At 36.2% G+C, this 21,363-nt stretch overlaps 2 protein-coding genes and 1 long non-coding RNA gene across 6 annotated transcripts; 1 reads left to right on the forward strand and 2 right to left on the reverse strand.

Moving 5' to 3' along the window:
* Position 1: 1 nt before the first annotated feature.
* On the forward strand, positions 2 to 15,921 carry LOC131932310 (large ribosomal subunit protein eL34). Its single transcript, XM_059289185.1, has 5 exons — positions 2 to 71; positions 621 to 685; positions 800 to 893; positions 15,505 to 15,608; positions 15,810 to 15,921. Exons 2-5 carry the CDS (start codon positions 621 to 623, stop codon positions 15,889 to 15,891), a joined length of 345 nt encoding a protein of 114 aa, XP_059145168.1. The 5' UTR covers positions 2 to 71; the 3' UTR covers positions 15,892 to 15,921.
* LOC131932311 (uncharacterized) lies at positions 10,578 to 14,607 on the reverse strand. 4 transcript variants are annotated; one of them, XR_009384542.1, is made up of 5 exons: positions 14,455 to 14,607; positions 11,980 to 12,095; positions 11,670 to 11,812; positions 11,208 to 11,272; positions 10,578 to 10,886 (listed from the first exon to the last, which is right to left on the reverse strand). It is a non-coding gene; the product is annotated as an uncharacterized LOC131932311 (long non-coding RNA). The 4 variants fall into 4 exon arrangements; XR_009384539.1 differs by having other exon boundaries at positions 14,271 to 14,607; XR_009384541.1 differs by having other exon boundaries at positions 14,262 to 14,607.
* Positions 15,922 to 18,302: 2,381 nt separating the features above from the next.
* LOC131932307 (retinol dehydrogenase 16-like) lies at positions 18,303 to 21,360 on the reverse strand (the record flags this gene model as incomplete). The annotated part of the gene is made up of 5 exons (XM_059289175.1): positions 18,303 to 18,790; positions 19,765 to 19,876; positions 19,993 to 20,125; positions 20,716 to 20,898; positions 21,177 to 21,360. Coding segments are annotated over 5 exons (888 nt in total), but the record flags the coding sequence as incomplete, so codon positions are not given.
* Between the last annotated feature and the right edge of the window lie 3 nt (positions 21,361 to 21,363).

Raw genomic sequence — 21,363 nt, forward strand, 5'->3', positions numbered from 1 at the left:
ATTTTAAAATTTTAAGGTTTAACCAACATTAGCGTTTCCGCTTCCTTTTAGAAATTTAACAGTGAGTAAAGGTAATGATATAAATTATACCAAAGTAAATCTAATATAATCGTCAAGTTACTGTAATTTTAAATAATTTAAGAGTGTAACAAAATGTTAGTTATACACTTGTTTGTGTTCATTTGTAAAATTTGTGCATTACAAATGACAACAATCCTATTTAATTTAAATCGAAAGTATGGGTCCCATAGCAACATTCTTTCTATAATCCATATTCAAGCTACAAAAAGATTTACGTAGAGCTAACGAAGAATACCCTCAAATTCAACTACTATGCTTCTAAAAGTTTTGTTAGAACTATTTTATATTTGCCTAGTAGATCTAGATCTAGCTTGAATCTATTATGAGTTTTGAGACAATCGATGAGCTTGGTGAGTGTTGATGAAATTCAGCTAGAATTCTAGATCTAGGTTTTATTTTTGACAGCCCTGCACTTTGCAATTTCTTGAGTAGTGCAAGGTGTTATCAACATCACAACCATAATTTCCACATCCATAGGACAAAAACCACATTTAAATTTTAAGTAGCCTCTTTTCTTATTTGGTTTTGTATTATTTCAGATGGTTCAGCGTCTCACTTTCAGAAGACGTTTGTCTTACAACACCAACTCCAATCGCAGAAAGGTGTAAGTGATCTTTTTTCAACTTAATGTAATATTTAATGGCACTACATTCATTTATATCTTTTTGTATTAGTCCATTTTTAGGTACCCCCTGTAAAATTTCCAATCTCTTTTTAGATCCAAGACACCTGGTGGTAAACTAGTTTATTTGTATCAGAAGAAACTCCCCAAGACACCAGTATGTGGAGACTACAAGACCAAGCTGAGAGGGGTAAGTAGACTGGCTTCTCTATTATACAAAATGTTGCAGCTGAGCTGAAATATTGGCATTTCTATTTGTTTTTTAAGTATTACTCGCAAACCTGGAGGTGGTGCCCGTTGCTAACACTGGACGCATGACTTTTGACGCTTTTTCATCTTCATTCCAGTGATTTGAGAATTACATTTATAAATAATCACTAAAACAAAATGACAGGATCTTCATGTTTAAAAAAATCAAACTGTGGGTCGCAGAACTATATGTGCCAGAAAAGCGTTTGAATATTTGCTTTGAAGAATGAAGGCTAAATTTAATATTCTGATCACTAGTGAGGAACTCTTTGTGCCTAGCCAGTTAAGCCAATCCCAATTCTTGACTAGCTGTGGCTTAAAACATAAGAGTGATGCTAAAACTTAAAATTAGTGCTTGGTGGACAATATTTGTCTATTCAGTGGTCATGTTTAATTTTTAAGCTTTAGATATTAGTGAGTAAATGTAATATATTGGCTTATCAGCAACACCTATTGTTCCGCTAAGCAGCCATTTCGCTTTTGTAAAAGTTTGTTCAGCTTTATTTTAAAACAGAAAGAAAAAGTAGAATTGTAATAAAATGGGGGAGTAACAGTATTATTTTTTGTTGCTTTTCACTTTCCATGTTATTTATAAAGTGGAAATTTTCAGCTGCTGGGGCTTCAAACATGAACGCATTATTCTAAAGTAGGGGGCCTAATGTAACTGATATTGTAATATTGAAACAGAAACTAGTTCCAGTGACGTAGTATTTGAAGGTGCATTGTTTGCTTTTTTCTTGGCATATTCAACATTGACACTTATTGTTGTTTAGACCTATATAATCATTAAATATAGTAGTTTTTCTATTCTGTCTGTTGGGAACGCTTTAGAGAGAATACAAATGAATTTGAAAGATGCATAGTGAAAGACCATGGCATCACATAGGAAGCTTTCTAAACGAATCTTTAATATAAGCGGGCTGTGGTGTGTCAGTCCTTCCTTCCTTCCGTCATCCCTATAGATTTTGGAACCATAAAAGTAAACATCACACCATGTGCATCGCATTGTCTTATTATAAGAAGTAGAGTAGGGTTTGTTTATATAACGACATAGAGCTATTTTATAATTTCCACTGTTTGTACGATTTTGCATAACGTAAAGAGAATATTAAATACACGCACTTGCTAAAAAATATTAAAAGGATCAATGTCAAATATCGTTTTCGTTAATATTCCTAGAAATAGTGGATACATTTTAATAACATAATAACTGTAGGTTAGAAAAATCTAATTGAATTGTATAGTAATTTTGCCAAGGGAGGTATTTTAAAAATAAATTGAACTCATGCTAAAAATGTGAATGCAGAATCTGCAAGACGGTATAATTGTTGGAATAATTTAATTAGCAAAATGTGAATGCAAATTATGCAGACGTGTAAGAGTACATTATTGTTGGAATATTATAATTAACATTGATTGATAAAAGGCTATCTTTTATTTTATTCACTGAATGTAATGTTTACTACTTATAATTTTTTATCAACTATTAAGCACTATTATAGACGCGTCATCACGTTCATTTGGTGCGCAATGGTTTTAGTTATGAAACTCTATTGTAATTTTTAAAATTTAAAGTACTGGGACAAAAAATGCGCGAATTATAATAAAGTGATATATGGTAGGTAAAACACGGATATTTTAAATACTGCTGGGGGTTTTATAGGAGATGCGTAGAGGGGGGGGGGGGGGGCATTTGTCCCCGGTTGCCGACCTAAGTGGGCGCCAAAGTGGGTTGGGAAAAATTTGTGGGGGGTGGTGGAAATCGAAAGTTTGAGGGGGGTGCAAATCAACAAATTGAGCGGGGGGTGCATATCGTAAGATTTTCCCCGGGCGCCGGAAAGAGTCGCTACGCCTCTGTTTTATAGTCATTCGCTATGTCAGACGCGTCCGGCGGCGCTCGGAAAGGGCGCGATTTGGCGCTACGGTCTAGACTGTGAGCAATATGCCTTTATGATTGCATTTAAATTGTGTTTAAGTTATGTGTGTTATGTTTGTTTTTTCGTTTTTTTTTTTTTTTTGCGTTCTTTTGTGTTGTGTTAAGTTTTGTTCTGTTCCCAAGTTGGTACATTTAAAAAAGATTTACCGTGGCGGAGCACGGGATGCAGCTAGTGTAGTTATAAAGCCTGAAAAGTACACACAATAAATGAGGTCATTGGTTCTAGAGTTAACAGAATTAAAAAGCCTTTGCTGAAACAAATGCACAAAGTCGCTAACACAGGGGTGCCACTCATTTTTAAAGTGAATCCTGAAAATGAATCACAAAATTTTACCAATCCTGAAACTAAAATTTGAAATTTTTGAAACCCTGAAACTTAATTCCGCGCGGAATTCAAAATAAAATGGACTATTATTTCATTATTTTTTGAGACATTTGATTCATATTATGTTCAATTTACATTCCTTTAAAATGGATTTATTTTCTTTGTAACAAGCTTCAAATAAAAATTAATCTTTAAAGGATTGTGCTTACAACAAAATTAGTTTACAATGTTAGTCCCATATCTAGGCCTACCCCATAATGTGCTATTGTAGAACTCCCCCCCCCCCCCCCCCCCCCAGCCAGCTTTTATAACATAACTATTTAATTTTTTAGAACTTCCTAGCTTGAGTTAAAGTGTGTGTTTAGTCAGCCAACTGTTAAGTAACAAATATTTTGCTAACCTCTATGTCTTGTTATTGAATAATAAGCCCACTATATGCAGACCCCTAATAAGATTGTCACTGTATTAAAATACAGGGTTGACTTACTGTAGCTATTCAAGGCTTTAATTATTAACAGCCAGAACAAAAACCTAAAACCCTGTTTTCCCAATCAACACCAATGGGGTCATCCATAAATGATATTGATGTCACGCTTTTTTGACGATTTTTACCTCCCACCTCCCCTCGGTCACATATCGTCACAAAAAGCCAGATCCCGCCCTCTAAAATGACGTCACACCTCAGCCTACCCCCCCCCCCCCCCTAAAAATTGCAGTCGAATTTTTCTTAAAATACGATATTTTTCCAAAAATCTTGTCTGACCTGTCAACATAGAGTATTTTAATCAATTCCTATTACACTTTATTGAAACAATTTTCTAAAATTCGTTTTCTAACATAGCTTTTGGATAATGCAAAAGTGTGATGTCACACCATCTGAACCCCTCCCCCTCATGACATAATTACGGACCCCCCTCCCCCTACGAGTGTGACGTCATTAATGAACGACCCCAATGCCCCCACCTTTGATATACATGATGCCGTGAAGAAATATTGTGGAAGTTTTAAGTTCATATCGCGGAATAACATAATTAAGTTAATTTTAAAAATAATTTTAGAAGTAACTACGCTTGTAATACTCATGTCAGAGATGTAGCCGCCCGACTAAGTGAAAAGCTGATTTTTTTTACAAGCGGTTGGGAGGGGGCAGTGATAGCGGCTATTTTCTCAGACATGGTACTTCAAAGTTTTTTAAACATTTCAATGACGTTTTACCAAAGTAAAAAAAAAACCATTAGATGTAGACCCTGCTAGATTGTGTAACTAAATTATAGCAGGCCTACATATTTTGTTTAATGATATAAAACGATGCAGTTCTAGTCAGCGCGACCTTGAAGAAGCGGGTAAGACATGGTAAAAAGTGACGGTAAAGTTGAGTGAAAACAGCAGTTCTATTTCATACATAAAATAGTTCTTCAAATTGTTTTTTTCTTTTCTTTTGGTAATACCAAATACAAAAAAAAAATGTTTTTTTTTTTTATCGGAGCAAAATCTTTCGGTTGTTTTTTTTAAAAAGACGATCGGCGATGCTAGTGAGCTAGATCTAGATCTTGTAGGATTTAGTTGTTTTTATTACACAGCCTAGCGCTTTCCCATTGATGACATCACGTAAAAATTGCGAGTTTTACCCCCAACCCATATCGTCATAAATAGCCAGACAACCACACCACGACTGACATCAAAAAGTTTCGTCTACAGCCTCGCCCATCTGATACAGCCCATTTGTATTTGGTCAGCCGATCATACACTATTCTCAACGACACTGTCGTTGAGTGGCTTATCAACAGTGTCGGTATATAATAACGCTATAGATTTTTTCTCATTTGATTCTGTCGTTGAGACTCTAATTATAGTTATAAACTGTAAAAACTAGCTAACGGAATAAAACCATTTCGATTAATTAATCGCTTAAAATATTTAATATAAGAAAAATTAAACAACCATTCATTTTACAGAGCTAATAATAATTAATATTATAAAAATGTATCTTCTGTCTTTAAAATTGAAAATTAAATTATCTTTAGCAATATAAATTAATACAGTGGATTGCTGAATTTAATTGTGATCACAATTATGATTAATTTTAGAGATTATATGATTAATTTATAGACAATTAGAATTACAGAATATTGATTATTCGGTATAGAAAACATTAGGGTAGAGATTACTAAACGATATAATATAGGATTATGTAATATAGAATATATTAGTATATTATTATAGAATCTAGGCTATACAACAAGTAATACATGATATGATTGCAAAATAGAAAAAATACATAATATAAAGGCCCATTTTGTAATCGAATTTAAGACTCATTTCGTTTACAATATGTTATTACAAATATAAAATTGTAGAATACGTAATAGCTATTTTTATCGAATTTATACATAGAATGTGCTATATAATCTTAAGAACATGATTATGTAGTGGCGTAGGTACAAGGTGTGCCAAGGGGCTATACCCCCCCCCGATATATGTATATATATATATATATATATATATATATATATATATATATATATATATATATATATACATATTTACTGTACTCAAGTAGTACCCCTAACCAGAGGCGTCACAAGGTGGGGGGCGGGGCTGAGGACTGCGCAAGGTGGAAAAATTTCGGGGGTGACACCATGGCGAAAAATAGCAAAATATATAGAAGAAGTATGCATTTTGACAGTTAAATAAATGACTAATGAGAGTTAACTGTACTAATAACTGACTGCAGATAAAAAAAATGTACAATTAACTGTGCACGTTTAAAAACTATCCCCCGGGGGGGGGTGAGGGGAAATGACACAAACGGCAAAATGTACAGGTGAATACATGCTTGTTGAATTTTTGGATAACAGATTTGCTAAGCGACGACCGGAGAGAGGCTGATACCAAAATCTAATAATTTACGATGAAAACGATGCTTTTTTTCACATGAATTAATAGGTGGATTATGTGAAAAATTTGACGCCATTGGGGAAAATGGGAAGTCACCAAATGTAGCTATATATATATATATATATATATATATATATATATATATATATATATATATATATATATATATATATATATATATATATATGCATATGTAGAATTATGTATATTTCTCTCTATGTATTTATATAATGAAGTTTTGCTTGTTTGTTTGTGGGTTTGTTTATGTCCTCTATGCAGCACTACACCTTTCATCCTATGGCCATGCAACTTAAGAATACCACTGGATATATTTCACAAGCACGGTGCCCCAGCAGGGCGCGAATCGATTCTTCCCTATATAGGGTATATATACGAAAAAGTAGATTGCGGTTTAATCCCGTTCATCCGCTCGCCATAAAACTTCAGGGGAGGTTACAGTAAGAAATTCTTTTTTTTTTTATTTTAACAGGGCGGGGCTCCTGGAGGGTGCAATTTTTCTCTACACAGTTTGTAAAAAACAAAACGGATGCTGTTTGACATCGTTCATCTGAGTGCCGTTAAACTTTCGAGAGTTAATGAAAACACTCACGAGAAGGTTTCTGCGAAAACAAAAATTAAAATTTATTATGGGCGTTTCCCTAGAGGGTGCGATTTTTGTTAATAAATGGCTTGGCGCCCGAAAATCCAGGGCGGCGATATTAAAACTTGAGCCTTCTGCATGGGGGCTAAGGTAAAAAAGCAACAACAGGCGCAGCCGCCGGCGCCCCGGATATTACGTAACCCGAAGCGCCCCGTGCTACCATGTGAACACTACGACGCCTACGTCGTTCGTTTTTTTTTTTTTTTTAATTTATACACTAAAGACACGATGGTCAACAATAATTTGACTATATGGAATCAGGCGCGTCTGCCGGCGCCCCGGCAGGATGCGATTTGGCGACCTAGGATATCCTAAGGTTGTGTTAAAGAGCACAATACAATATTGACTCTGTGGCACACGACATTCGATGACAATTCATTTGACCCGGTGCGCCCCCCTGGCTTCGGGAGGAACACTATGAGTTTTAAAAGAGCGCCCTACAGTAGGGAAACTTTTGTCTACTGTACCACTGGCGTGTGGTCTAGCGCCTCTGTGTGGGTCCCTCATAAACAGTATTGCGCCTACGTTCGTTTTAAAGATTTTAAACTTAGTGGAGGTAACTCAGAGGGGGCTGCTTTCACTGGGGGGGGGGGGGTAGGGTTTGTGTGAAAGGAGGGTGGGGAGGGGGAGGTTATCGTCCTTAACGAGCTACTGATAGTGTTTTAAAGCAAATATTTTCAGTGGCAGCATTGTTACTGTCGAATTCACAAATTATGAATTACTGAAAAGTAGAAAATGAAACAACTAAATAGCGGCGTATGATAGCGGCTCGTAAAATATAAAACACAATGTAAATACCTTTGTTATACCTAAGGAAAATAATAATATGTAACATGGATTCCTGAAATTTTGCTCTGTTTTAATTTTTAACGTTGGGATCCTCCATCACCATCCATGCATATTCTCCTTTAGTATGTTCATGCTTTTTTTTCATTTATGGGAAGGGGTGATCGGAAAGTGTGACGACACATTTTTGCTTTCATCCGTTATTTCGGGCTTTAAAAGGTTGCTTTTGGTATTAATTCATTTATTAACTCAATGTTTATCGAGGTCAGTACATATTATAATAAACCGGGAGTGATCTCCCCTAAACTTTCTCGAATATTCTAATATAACACTACCGGGAATGGCAACTCGGGAAATAGACATGATTTTTAATCCACTTTAAATACTTAAACTTTTTAAAATAGAATAAAACCTTGTAGAAAAAGAATTGCACACCAAGTGAACGCCAAATAAAGATGTGCATAATAGTGCTCAACATTATTAGTACTTTATAAATTTACGTGCGTTTTTTGAGAAATCGGAAATAGCGTAAATAAGTACTTCCTGTCAACGGAATTTACTCAAAATTTGACAGAAGGCAGAGAATTACATCTTTTACTTACATGTGAAATTTCATTTATCTATCTGAAATAGTACTCAAGTTATAGGCTTTTGAAAAATTCAAAGTAGAAAAAGTACCACTTTCGGTTATCGGAAATCGCTCAAAAGTTTATACGGATCTACGATTTTGATAAAATACTTATATATGAAATTTCATCAACCTAGCTGTAACGGTACTCAAGTAATCGTGTTTACACACAGACACACACACAGGCACACAGACATACGGACAAGATTGCAAAATTATGTTTTTTCCGTATCAGTGAGGTGTAAAACGTCGAGATTTGTAAATTACAAGACTTTCTCTATACTTCGTATATACGAGAAAGTAAAAATGCAGTTTCAGGGGAACGGCGGTGGGGGTTATGTGTTGAGGTGTGGTGTTTTTAAAGAGAGTGGTGGTGGGGGGGGGGGGGGAGGAAGCGAAGATCTGGCTTTTTGTGAAAATGTGTTACAATTAGAGAAGGGGGGGTTGGGTGCAAAATCGTCTGAAGAGTGAGTCGTCGTTAATGGGTGACCACTTTATGATTGTATATTGACGTCACCATCATTTTGGGCGGTGGCTTTATGTGACGATATGTAACGAGAAAAAAGAGGGTTGAGTTAATGGCGTAGCATTTATTTTGCATTTTTTAAGGATACAAATAATAAAAACACTGCTTATTTTGTTTTACATGTGTGACGGCATTGTGTTAAACCAAATGTATTGAATAGTAGGACTTACAGATTATTAGTTCTCTCCCCCCCCCCCCTGAAGCAATTATCCCCTGTCATTTACCCCCCGCCAAGGAGGACATCCCCCCCCCCCCACGGACACACCTCTTAAGGTACAGCTGGGGTTAGGGTTATGGTTAGGGTTACGGCTAGGGTTAGGGTTAGCGTTAGGGCTAGGGTTAGAGTTAGGGTTAGCGTTCCTGCCAAGGTTAGGATTATGGTTAGGGTTACGGCTAGGGTTAGGGTTAGCGTTAGGGCTAGGGTTAGAGTTAGGGCTAGAGTTAGAGTTTGGGCTAGGGCTAGCGTTCGTGCTAAGGTTAGGGTTATGGTTAGCGTTAGAGTTAGGGCTAGGGTTAGAGTTAGGGCTAGAGTTAGGGTTAGCGTTCGGGCTAAGGTTAGGGTTATGGTTAGGGTTAGCGTTAGGGCTAGGGTTAGAGTTAGGGCTAGAGTTAGGGTTAGCGTTCGGGCTAAGGTTAGGGTTAGCGTTCGGGCTAAGGTTAGGGTTAGGTTCAGAATTAGAGTTAGTGTTATGGTCAGGGTTAGGATTAAGGCTAGGATTAGGGTTAGTGTTATGGTCAAGGTTAGGCTGAAACCTAAGTCTAGAGTTGGTTTTGGTTATGTGTTAAGTTTTAGGCTGAGGTGAATGCTTAGGGTTTGGCCATTTTTTTTAATCGATTAGGATTAAGGAAATACATAGGTATAGAGTTTGAGTTAGGATCATAACTTGAGGCCGGGGGGGGGGGGGGGATTCTCCAGGGGGGTTATTGACAAGGGGTAATTGCCCCGGGGGGTAAATACGGGAGGGGGGGGGGGGTAATTGACGGGGTGGGGGTAATGTCATGTAGCCAGGTCCACTATTAGAAAGCCAAGATTCCAAACTTTGTAGCCTTATGTAGGTAATCTAATCTCATACAAGTTCTTGAAAGCAACATCAAAGACGAGAAATAAGAAGAGCCATCGTTGTCGGCTTATTTAACAGGGAAGTCTTAGTCTAAATCAATCCACGACAATGTCTTTAAGACAATAAACCTTAACTTTGCTTGAAATAACAATATCGTTCTTCATTCAGTCAAACTCAACATTATGGCTTCACTGAACTTTGTCATTGAAATGCATGTGTAGTTTGAAATGTGTGTCTGTTAAAATTGTACAGTTGATACCGAATATATCCAGCCTTTTTCTTCTTCGTTCAGTTGCTTTTCTTTCTGGATTTCTTTTCTTATCTTTTGTCAATCCAAAAACAAGTGTTGTATCCCCAAGATAGGTTGCTATCCCCAACTATAGAGCCTCATCTACACGGGAGATTGAACTCAGGACTTCTCGGTTTAGCAACCACGAACTTTACAAGTTCTTGATTTTAGTATTGGCGTGTCAGTTTTCTTCTTTATTTAGTCGACATCTAAAGTTAAACAAAAACAGTTGCCTAGCTCAGCAAAAGTCAATGTAGGCCAATTATGGCCAGTGTAGCAATTAGCAACATCAAAGTTGATTTGGATTCCATGCAACACTCATTCCATACTTCTCTAGTGTAGAGGTCTTTATTATTGATATTATTAATATTATCCTGTTTGTTTGATACTTTTCTTTAACTTAATAATAATAAACATAGGCACTTTTTGCCTGAAACTGGGTCACAGTATTCTCTGGTAAACAATTAAGTTCTTTTCCAAATAAGCGCTCAGCTAATAGAAACAGCATTCCTAGATTATTTTTTTTTTTTTTTTTTTTTTTTTTTTAAAGGGCTTCAGCTGTTTTAATGTCAACTTGTGCTGGGAATACTATAACTACATACAACCCTTTTCAGCTTTCAATCACTTGCATCTTATGTACAAAGTAAGGAAACCAAATACATCAAATTTTGAGAAATAATTTATTTATCAAACCTGACAATTGCATATAATTATAAAGCCAAACATTAATATATCAAGATTATTGCAATTATCACCATTTGCAGATTCTTGTTTAACTATGGTAGATGGAAGTATTAGTTGCCTTTTACATCACTTTTCACTTCCTGAAACAAAACAAAATGATTTTCTTAATCATCCATCTGAAATAATAAAATTAGCAAAAAAAAAAAAAAATAATCTTTAGTTTAAATTAGTTTAATACATCAAAACAAAACAAGAAAAAAGTGATTGAATGAGATGAATCATGGCATAGATATCTATAAAATTTTGCTTTAGTTATAAAGGGGGAAAAATTTAAGTTATTTTAAGAGAAACATAAGCTAGAGAAATAAACTATTAGGCCTAATTTAAATAATTTAATTCCTTTCTCCCAAAACACTACATGTAACCTTAAAAAAGAAAACTTAAAATTTATCAATATTTACCTTGTGTAAAAATTCTTCTGTACATCTACTGTATCAGCTTGACACTCATTAGGTATGCCTAGTTCCTGTTGAGCAGTTAAGACAGATTAAGTAAATAATTCAAATTTGTAAGACAAACCACTAAATGATACTGTTTTATATATATATATATATATATATATATATATATATATATATATATATATATATATATATATATATATATATATATATATATATATATATATATATATATATATATATATATATATATATATATATATATATATATATCCTTCCTGCAAATCAGCATATTTTGCAAAACAAATATTTAAAAAAATACATAATGATATTGTATCAATCATCACCACTGACTTGGTTTTACTAGGTAAAATATTTTTTTAAATACAATATTTATACAAATAAAAATCTATCTCAATCAACATGTTCAAAATAAACCAAAGCAAACTTGTGATAACTTACCTGATTAATGTTTGAGAGGATTCACCCAGTTCTCGCCACTGAAGCAGATTAGATGCATGTGTTATTACACTTGTGATATACTGATTGCCATTTTGTGTACTTTTAGTCCTGGAGATCTATGTTGTAGGCATAGCCTGTTAAACCTGGATAGTAATATTATAGAAGTAAATTATATCTAGTATAATATAAATATTTTAAAATATAAATGACACTAAATTATATTTATCATTATTGGAAATAAAAATGGTACAATTAAGTTATAAAAAAACAAATTATAAAATTTAAAGCAGCTTATTAATAATTGTCATACCTTTTCCTACTTTTATGTCAAATGTAAGAGGTAATAGAGAAAGAACATCTTGTGTCATTTAGTATGCTGTAGTCTTATTATGTAAAAATCAGATCTTCCCTTTTTTTTGGATGAACCTGTAAAAGAGAAATTACAACATGGATAAACACAATGAATATCATATCTAATCCTCAACTAGTTATCACCCCAATCCTGACCTCATTTTTTAAAACCAATTTCTAAATATGTTTTCAGAACAAATGTATGTTAAGTCTACCTATTTTAATGTTCAGAATACTAATATTTATCAAAACTACCTCCAGTTGAAATTCAAGATACCTTTATAAAAAGTTATTATGACTTTAACTTTGTGTAGTTGTTATTTAGGCTATTTGTTTAATTTATATTATTTAAATTAATATTTCATGCCTTGTTTTAAAAAGATCTACAAGTCTACTTTTGATTTTATGGTATAATCTGATAAAAATTAGGCTGCTACATCTGAAAACTAAGGTCAATGCAAAGACTTCCAAATTAACGATAAGTAGGCTTGTATAGATATTGTATATAATTACTAGCCCAATAGTATTACTCTACGACCAATGTATAGGACTTAATGTATCAGACCTAATTCCTATAATTAGGCCTACTAATTATTAAATAATTAATAGATCTAACAGTAGGATAATTACAATTATGGGCCTTAGCTGACATAGAGAGCTGAATACTTAACTAAACATTTTTAAAAATTATAGTAAGCTAAGTGAGTTGAATGATTTTATTTAGATAGGCCTAGGCTATAATATACTCTATAGCAGTCTATAGTGATAGTCGCAGAGTAGCGTATATCATAATAATTTCAAATTAAATCTATAAGCAACATTAAGCCTCTGCCTTGTTGCCTAATTAAAAACTAAAGCCTATTAAGCCTTTTCCTAATAAGCCTTTGGCCTAATTTAAATAACAGCCTATAGGCCCTATAATATATAAATAGGCTAAACTACTTGTAAGACCTAATAGACTAATGACTAAGAGAGTGCTAGGCCCCTTTCCGATATTATATAATAATTGCTTGATCGATATCATAATATCTAACACTGATTACATTAATTTACATAAGGCTATACCATCTTAACTATGACTAATACTTTTTCTACTAATAAAATAGGCTATCTCTAGTTTAAACTTAGGCCTAATAGTAATTAGTAATTATAACTAAGTAGGCCATTTTATGACATTTATAAAATTTTTAGTAGATGGCCGAGCCTTAAATTTAAATAGTAAAATAGATTTAGCATACTATGCCTATTGTTGGTCTAATTAATAATTTATTTTTCATTTAGAATTTTAGATCTCCAAAAGATAGGCCTAGGTCCTAAATAAATTATTTTTATTTTATTGAGCCCGCCTTAATGTATAAGATGTGATCTGTTTTTTTAATAAAAATAACCCTACACAATACTAGTGATTTAACTAATATCTAGTACTACTTTAGGCCTATTTAATTATTTATTAGTAGGCTGAATAAAATCTAAAGCTATAAGGCCTACTTTATTACTATATTTGCCTATTATTCTATAATTAATTTATGTTTTCTTTCAATACATAGTAGATCCTGTGGTACCTCAACATTCTAGTGCCTCGACATACCAGATTTTTTTAAATACGAGCAGTTGAGCGAGTAATATTTCGCTTTGAGTTACGCGCAAAATTTGAGATACCGTATTTCTCAGTTCATGTAAAAGAAATACCCCCAAAAAGATGCAAATGATTATTTATCGCAGCTATTTAATTATAATAATAAGCGTCTTACTCATATTTGCAGCATTATGAAAGGGAGAAAGAAATAAACTTCCTAAACAAGTTTTATTTTAAGCTACCAGCACATGAAAGTGACTTAAATTAAGCATGGCAAAAAAGAAGAGAAAAGCTGTCACGAAAATTAAGCTAACGTAATAATTTTATTTAGTATTTAGGCCTTACGTTTAAGTCTTAAGTGCAACAATGCTCAGTGAATTTTAGCCATTAATGGCATTAAGTTTAGGAATGATGTGTACTTGTGTAGCTTTAACTTTAGTATATTTTTAGACCTAAGCCTAATCTTGTAGATATAGATCTAGATCTACAAACAATTTGAAATAGAAGAGATTTAAAATTGAGTAGATCTAGATCCTAAATGCTAAAGGACAGCTATGCCACAGAAATAATTATCTTTCTATCTAGTCAATCTAGACTAGATCTAGTGCTACTGAAAAATTACTAGATTTTCTAGATCTAGATTCTATCATTTACTTTCGACGCACTAGGCATACTTTTAACTTTTTCTCTCTAGTCAATAATGTAGATTTCTAGATCTAAATGTAAATCCTGATCTTGTAGATTTGATTTACGTAGGTTTTACATCAGTGTAAATCGTTGATCAAGTAGATCTAGTCTAGATCTGGACTAGCTCTCGTCAAAACAAAATGGCTGGAATATTAGCTTCAAAACACCTACAGTTTATGCTTTCCTAATTGTGGAGAGCATGTTTAATTATTGTTTTATTTTCAACGACAGTGTTGACTGAGAAACCACCAAAGGGTTTTATTCTCAGCGACACAGTCGGAGAGAGGCTCAACGATTCTGTCGTTGAGATGATCCGCATGGGGTGATTTGGTCCTTGGCGCACGCGTGAGATTGTTGCTGACGTCATTTACTATTCATTTTTTTTCGGAAAAGGCCATTAGCGGGAGTGTTGACGATAAAAACGATTTTTACAATGCAAACCCGGAAATTTTCAAACTCAAATCTTGCGAATCCGGAAAGGGATAAAAATATGATTCTCGAATCCGGAAATCCGGGATATCCCGGAAAAGTGGCACCCCTGCTAACATTACCGCCTAATTCACTTGTCTGCATACAGAATTTCTTTCGGGCATCTCTTTGAGTGCAAGAATAGTGTGACTTAAGTTTGAGTTTAGTGGTATTACTAGGACTGTATTTAGTGTGGGTATGCAGTAACTATGTGTAGATCAAGGTTATATCCAGTTAAAATGCTGATTCTGGATAAAAATCCGTTCTCCGTGACTTTTTCGTTTCTGGTTAAATTTGAGGTTAAGGTGGTGATTTTGGTTTCAGTTTAGAGAAAAGATACGCTATCAACCTAGCACCTGTAGTTTCTCCCTCAGCGTACTATTTATCTAGTGAAAAATAGTCAGCATTCATTTTTTGTTGATTCTGAAATTAAATGGTTAATAAAATACTAGATCTAGCTGGTGTTAAATACAAGTAGATCTGCCTTGACTTTTTTCTTTTTAAATATATTGTTATCAATGTATTCTGGATTGTGTTTTTAAGTGTTTATTTGCTTTAAGAAGTCACTATATACATAACCAGCAGGTACCCAGGCATGATGTATTTATTTTGTATAAGTGAAGTTAATTTTGAGATGGCTGTTTCATTTATCCTAATAGATTATGTGAATATCAGGATTGCTTTGTTTGTGTTTTTGCTAGTTTACTAACAAGGTGTTTTCTTTTCCTATCTCATTGTCTATTATTTTTTAAGGTTAGAGCTGTTAGACCCCACAAGTTGGCTGCCATGAGTAAGAGACAAAAGACTGTAACACGTGCTTATGGTGGATCTAGATGTCATAAGGCTGTTAGAGAAAGGTGAGTGGGTGGTCCATTGGCTAATATCTGTAGTTAATATCCAGTGCTCTTCTTTAGTGTTATTGTAATCAGTTTTTGTCCATTGCCATTACAGTTTGGAAATTGTTTGGAATGAACCCTGTATTCCCTTTTTGCAGTCAAAATATTTTCTGCTTTGTTAACATATACTTGATATGGCTAATAATTTTTTTTTTTCTCTAGGATCATCCGTGCTTTTTTGATTGAAGAACAGAAAATTGTTGCTAGAGTACTCAAAGCACAGGAAGCCACTAAAAAACACTAAGTTACTTTTTAAATAAATGTCTAAAATTTACCTTGAGTTGTTTTCTCCTTGAATGTCAGTTGCTAAATGTCGAGAGTTGGTTTATAATCATTCATTTTGTAATACAATGCTCTGTCATTTTTACAGTTCAGCTAACATAATGAAAAACAATGTACACACATTTGTATGCTACTTACTATGTAATGTAATTCATTGCTCCCGTGTGCGCAGCCTACTCTGGTAATGTGGATAAACTGTCAGGTGTCCTTTTGAGCTAGACTGCTACTACTGCTGATCACTAGAACGTTCTTGAGTCTACCTAGCTCACCTTAGGGAACACTAAAGGCTGATGGGCATAGTGCTGGCCGCACTATCTTGTCGTATGTCAAGTGTTGTCTTATTTAAGGCACAAACAGGAAAAGATGAAGGGCTCAATTTACAGTAACTGCCCAAATGTGAAAAACGTTATCAATTATGGCCTGTGTTGGTACACTGATTACTTTTGTCTAAGTAGAATTGTGTTACTGTTGACAGTCAATATTTCTACTTCAAGAAAGGGTAGGCACCAACTCAATTATGTGGCTTTAAAAATAAACTTAGGTAACCTAATTTATAATCAAAAGTAAAGCTGTCAAATTTGATGCATCTTAAACTGGCTGGATGGACTTTGTGTACTAGTTTTGAGATACCAACCTTAAGTTGCAAGGTGTTATCTCCACATAAGTGAAATATTAAGTAACATTACGTTACACAGGATTGGGGAGGTGTGCTGAAAAGAACATTACAACATTTTTCTTAAAATGCTCATAATTTTCTGGGTCAAACCAATACAGATTATTTTAAAAAGAACTTTATTGGCCATTGAACAGCTGGGTTTTTAACTGAATCATTTGTCTGTTAATCAGCGCGTGCATATTTCTTTGCTTTGTCACTATCTTTCAGCGTGTAGTGAAGCACATAGCGTTTTAACGAACAACTATTTTATAAATTATTTTTCTCGGGTATAAAATTAATAATTTATAGACCTACAATTCGCGTGTAACGGGCACCGTCAGCTAGTGTATACCTAGTAAGCACCGTTTTCATAGTATATTATTAGAAATGGTGACCCCCCCCCCCCCCCCCCACACTGGTCGTTGATTGAAATTACCAGTAACTGAAAATATTCAACGCAACATATTTTCCTCAGTACATTTTGCAGTTGGTGTCACCTTTTGGTGATAGCTTTATAGTATAGTGCAGGGGTCTCCAAACTACGGCCCGCAAGGTCCTCTCATCCGGCCCGCGGAGCTCTTTTTTGTCCACGGAAAAAAATGTCTGTGGAACTTTGCCCAGAAAATTCAAAACAATTTGAGAATTTAGCTTTGGGTGCAAATACTTTTGCCCACCGGGTTGCAGACATTGGTGAAAACATTGTGACTCAAATAGTGAAAAATACAAGCACGTTTCACTATTTTTTTAATTGCAATGGACGAGTCGCTGGACAGCTGTTTCACTTCTCAACTGCTTGTATTCATTAGGGGTGTGGATGAAGACATGAACATAACACAAGAGCTGGCTTCCCTACATAATATGTATAGCACTGTTACAGGAGAGGATACATTCAATGAGTTAAAGAAAACATTTGCTGATTATAACTTGGACAGGACTAACCTCAGTTACCTGACTGTTGATGGGGAAAAGTACATTAGTGGCATAAAGAAAGGATTGGTTGGACAAGCGAATGAGAAAAATATTCTACAACCAATGCTCCTGCACTCTATTATTCATCAGCAAGCTTTGAGCGCTAAATATGTGGACATTAGCAGTGGTAAAGATGGCGAATTTAATAAGGTCACATGGGCTCAACCATAGATATAGAATAAGTGAAGAATAATTTCACAGCAAACTTGGACCTCGAGTGTGTTGTCGGCCCTCGACAATGTTTCTTTCCGATTTTTTTTCTCTTCTCTATATTTTGTTGGGTGCGGGGCGGTGGAGGTTTTTTATTTTGGGGGGGGGGGGGGGGGGGGGGGGCTCCATAACACCGAAGATATGCATTGAAGAAACTCTGGCCCCCGAACTGATATTTGATAGTCGATGCGGCCCTCGGTCTGAAAAGGTTGGAGACCCCTGGTATAGTGTGTACAGTCGGGATTTGTAATTTAACAAACCTGTTCACTCTAATTAAGTATTAGATTTATTGGCAAAATAAAATTGCAACTTTATATTTTGCAATTTATTTGTCTTGGTGTCACCCGGTGCGGTCCGCACCCTTGCGACGCCTGTGGACTAGTGTATATATATATATATATATATATATAGATATAGATATAGATATAGATATAGATATATATAGATAGATATATATATATATAGTGTGTGGATTTTTGTGTTTGAAGGTAATACTAATACATTTAAACATGATATTCTTTAATTGATCTCCATGGTTACATATAATTATGAACTGGACTTTCACCATGTGCTGGTATTGTAATGTTGCTGTCAACAAGTTTGTGCTCCTAAACTTGTGTGGATCAGACTAGGCAGGTAAATAAAGGTTTTATTCTGCCAATGGTACTGGTCTAAACACTGAAGCGGTCGACATCATGCTTACTACGTAGCACTGTCAACGATCTCAAAAAACAGGAGTCATTCAGGTGATTTACATGGCGTGGCTGCGTCGTCTGCCCGTGGATCTGCTCTCTTGTAGGTGAGCGCACAGCATATCTGGCCTTGACCTTAAACCAGCGAGACGGTGAATAATGGCGTCTTGCACGCTGGTGAAGAGGAAGCACATGAAGTCGTTGAGAACCGACATCACAAACGGAGTGACGTAACGGATCTTCGGGTGGACGGAACTGACAGCGTCTACGTAGCAGTTGACGACCTCGTCCGTTTGGGCGCGCGCGGTCGAGCGCACGATTCTATCTCTGGCTGTCTGCAATTTGAAAAAGTAGTTCTAGAATAGGACGTGGGCTTGTTTGGTATTGATATCAACATATCCCCACTTGCATTTAGTCTAGTAGTTTTACTATGTTAATGTTCATTTTGAATACGATTTTTTGGGCTTTTTAAACGCTCTCTGTTGCTACTGTTTATTTATATACTACATTTAATAAATACAAAGACCACCTAGCTTATGAGAATAAACCCAGAGTTCCTTTCATGCATCTTTTCGGGGAGGGGGGGGGTATGTCCTCCTAAGAAAGCTACCGCCATTCTCCAGTGGCGTAGGCAAGGGGGGTAGGGGGGGTCATAACCCCCCCCCCCCCATAGACCCCTCGGTATATATATATTAAGTATGAGGGGGGTGCAAATCAAAAGTCTGAGGGGGGGGGGGTACAAATCGAAAGCTTGTCCCCGGGTAAAAATTGGAACCCCCCCCCCCCCCTTGAGACGATCCTGGCTACGCCACTGCCACTCTCCCCCCTGAGAAAAGTCTCAAAACTCAAGTATAGTCCAAAGGAACAGACGGTAAGAGCATGTCGCACGAGCCAACGGTCTATCAAAAACTATAATGCAGGCCATGTGCACTGTGCCATGCACTGTGCCATAAGTGTGGGAGGGAAGTCGAAGACTGGATAAAATTATAAAATGGAAGACTTCAAGGAACGGACTAAGCTGCAGAATTACACTCAGCAATTGGAAAAATGGCAAAAAAAATGAGAAAATTAATTTAAGTGACGATTTATCAGTGGCTTAGCGAGGTCTGGTGTCAACCAGAGGCATAGCGACCCATACCGGGGTCAAACTTTCGATTTGCACCCCCCTCAAATTTTTCTGTATATATTTTGCTATTTTTTGCCTTGGTGTCACCCCCCTAAATGGTGTCACCCGGTGCGGTCCGCACCCCCCCCCCCCCCTCGCTATGCCTCTGCGATTTATTGATGTAAATCTGTTTTTGCTACCAACCTGGTGTTCAGAAAAGAACGTCTCGCCGTAATCTCGCCTGATCCCGGGCTCAGCGTTAGACCAGAAGTTCTCGTTCTGAGCGTGGTGCATGGACACAGAGGTCATTGCCGTGCTGCAGAATGTCCAACAAAATATGAATCAAAATAATTATATTTTTTTTCAAATAACGCGTTAATTACTTCAGGTATGACTTGGTTTATTGATTAAAAATAATTAAAATGTTGTTACTTGTAAGCGCACGGCTCGATTGTGATGACCTTGACCCCGAAATGCCTCATCTCCCGTCGAAGGGCATCAGAGAAACCAATGACTGCGAATTTAGAAGCGGCGTACGCCGTCATGCCGGGCATTCCCGTCCGTCCTGTAGAGATAAAGGTGGGGGGGGGGGGAGATGGCGGAGTGCCAAAAATAACAAAACTAACATATTGTCTACGGACACTAGGCATAGTTAGCTCTAGTTGAGCTCCAGTGGCTTGCGGTGGAATATGTACTGTTAATATGATGTGGGGGGGGGGGGCTTATTTATAAGGACAATATGGGTTTCATATCCGTAAGCGATGTGATAGAATAGTACTCTTCACTCGGCCACATATCAAAAGATTTGTATTTTATAAATAATTTGAGACTCTAAGGGGGCTGGCTTAGTTGCGCGAGTCCACGGACCCAGAGTTTCTTCCAGGCATATCTGAGCCCCCCCCCCCCCCCCCGAAAAAAGTCCCCCCCACCACCCGAAAAAGTCACGAATTTATCTGGAAAAAATATACTTTTAACAGTGTCCCCCCCCCCCCCCCCCCCCCCGAAAATTTCAAGTTCTCCCCCGGAGAAAAAAGTCTGGAAGAAACACTGCACGGACCACTGTTAAGTTCTAAACAGACAAGGAATTTAACATCAATCAGTCGTGTTGTCTGAAGCCTTGAGCTGCCTATAATTTAGAATAATTCACTGTCTCACCTGCCATGCTGGCTGTGTTAACGACTCGTCCCTTGGATGCCCTGATGAGTGGGAGGAACGCCCTCGTGACGTTGACCACGCCCATAATGTTAACATCCATCAACTTTTTGAAATCTCGTTTGGGGGTGACTTCAAATTCGACATCAATCATCACCCCGGCATTGTTGACGACTGCCCATAAAACTGTAAGGAGAGGGGGGGGGGGTTTAAACAACTTTTAAATTAACAGGCGATCATAAAATCTATTTTGCTAAATGAATCCTACACATTAAAATAAAACAACAACATAAAATGGATCATTACAATTTTTTTTATACTCGGTTATATTTATCAAAATGTTGGCCTAATTTATTATGCCTATTATTTTTTTTTTACTGAGAAACGTAGATAGTACTAAGTCATTTAGTAATTAGTATTATACTTAGCCATTCAAATAGGAATTGTGGGATTATGATACTCACTGTTTCCCATGAGACTGTCGACGACCTTGACCCTTGCTGCCTCAATCTGCTCCTCGCTGGTGACGTCCAGCTGCAGAATCTCAAGCTTCGGAGAACATTCGCTTTGGAGCTTCTTCGGGCCTTCACCTTTGGCGTCAAGGCAGCCAGCAAAGACCTTAAAACCATCCTCGTCCAATCGTCTGGCTGC

The sequence above is a fragment of the Physella acuta genome, unplaced genomic scaffold (assembly GCF_028476545.2).
Source record: "Physella acuta isolate Inbredline_101_S28 unplaced genomic scaffold, ASM2847654v3 ptg002135l, whole genome shotgun sequence".
NCBI lineage: Eukaryota > Metazoa > Mollusca > Gastropoda > Physidae > Physella > Physella acuta.

Excerpts from the sequence above, each read along its gene's own strand:
- LOC131932310 (XM_059289185.1), top strand. The coding sequence starts at position 621 with ATGGTTCAGCGTCTCACTTTCAGAAGACGTTTGTCTTACAACACCAAC. Across the intron at positions 686-799 it reads AACTCCAATCGCAGAAAGGT|ATCCAAGACACCTGGTGGTA; the intron begins GTAAGTGATCTT and ends ATCTCTTTTTAG. Across the intron at positions 15,609-15,809 it reads CATAAGGCTGTTAGAGAAAG|GATCATCCGTGCTTTTTTGA; the intron begins GTGAGTGGGTGG and ends TTTTTTCTCTAG.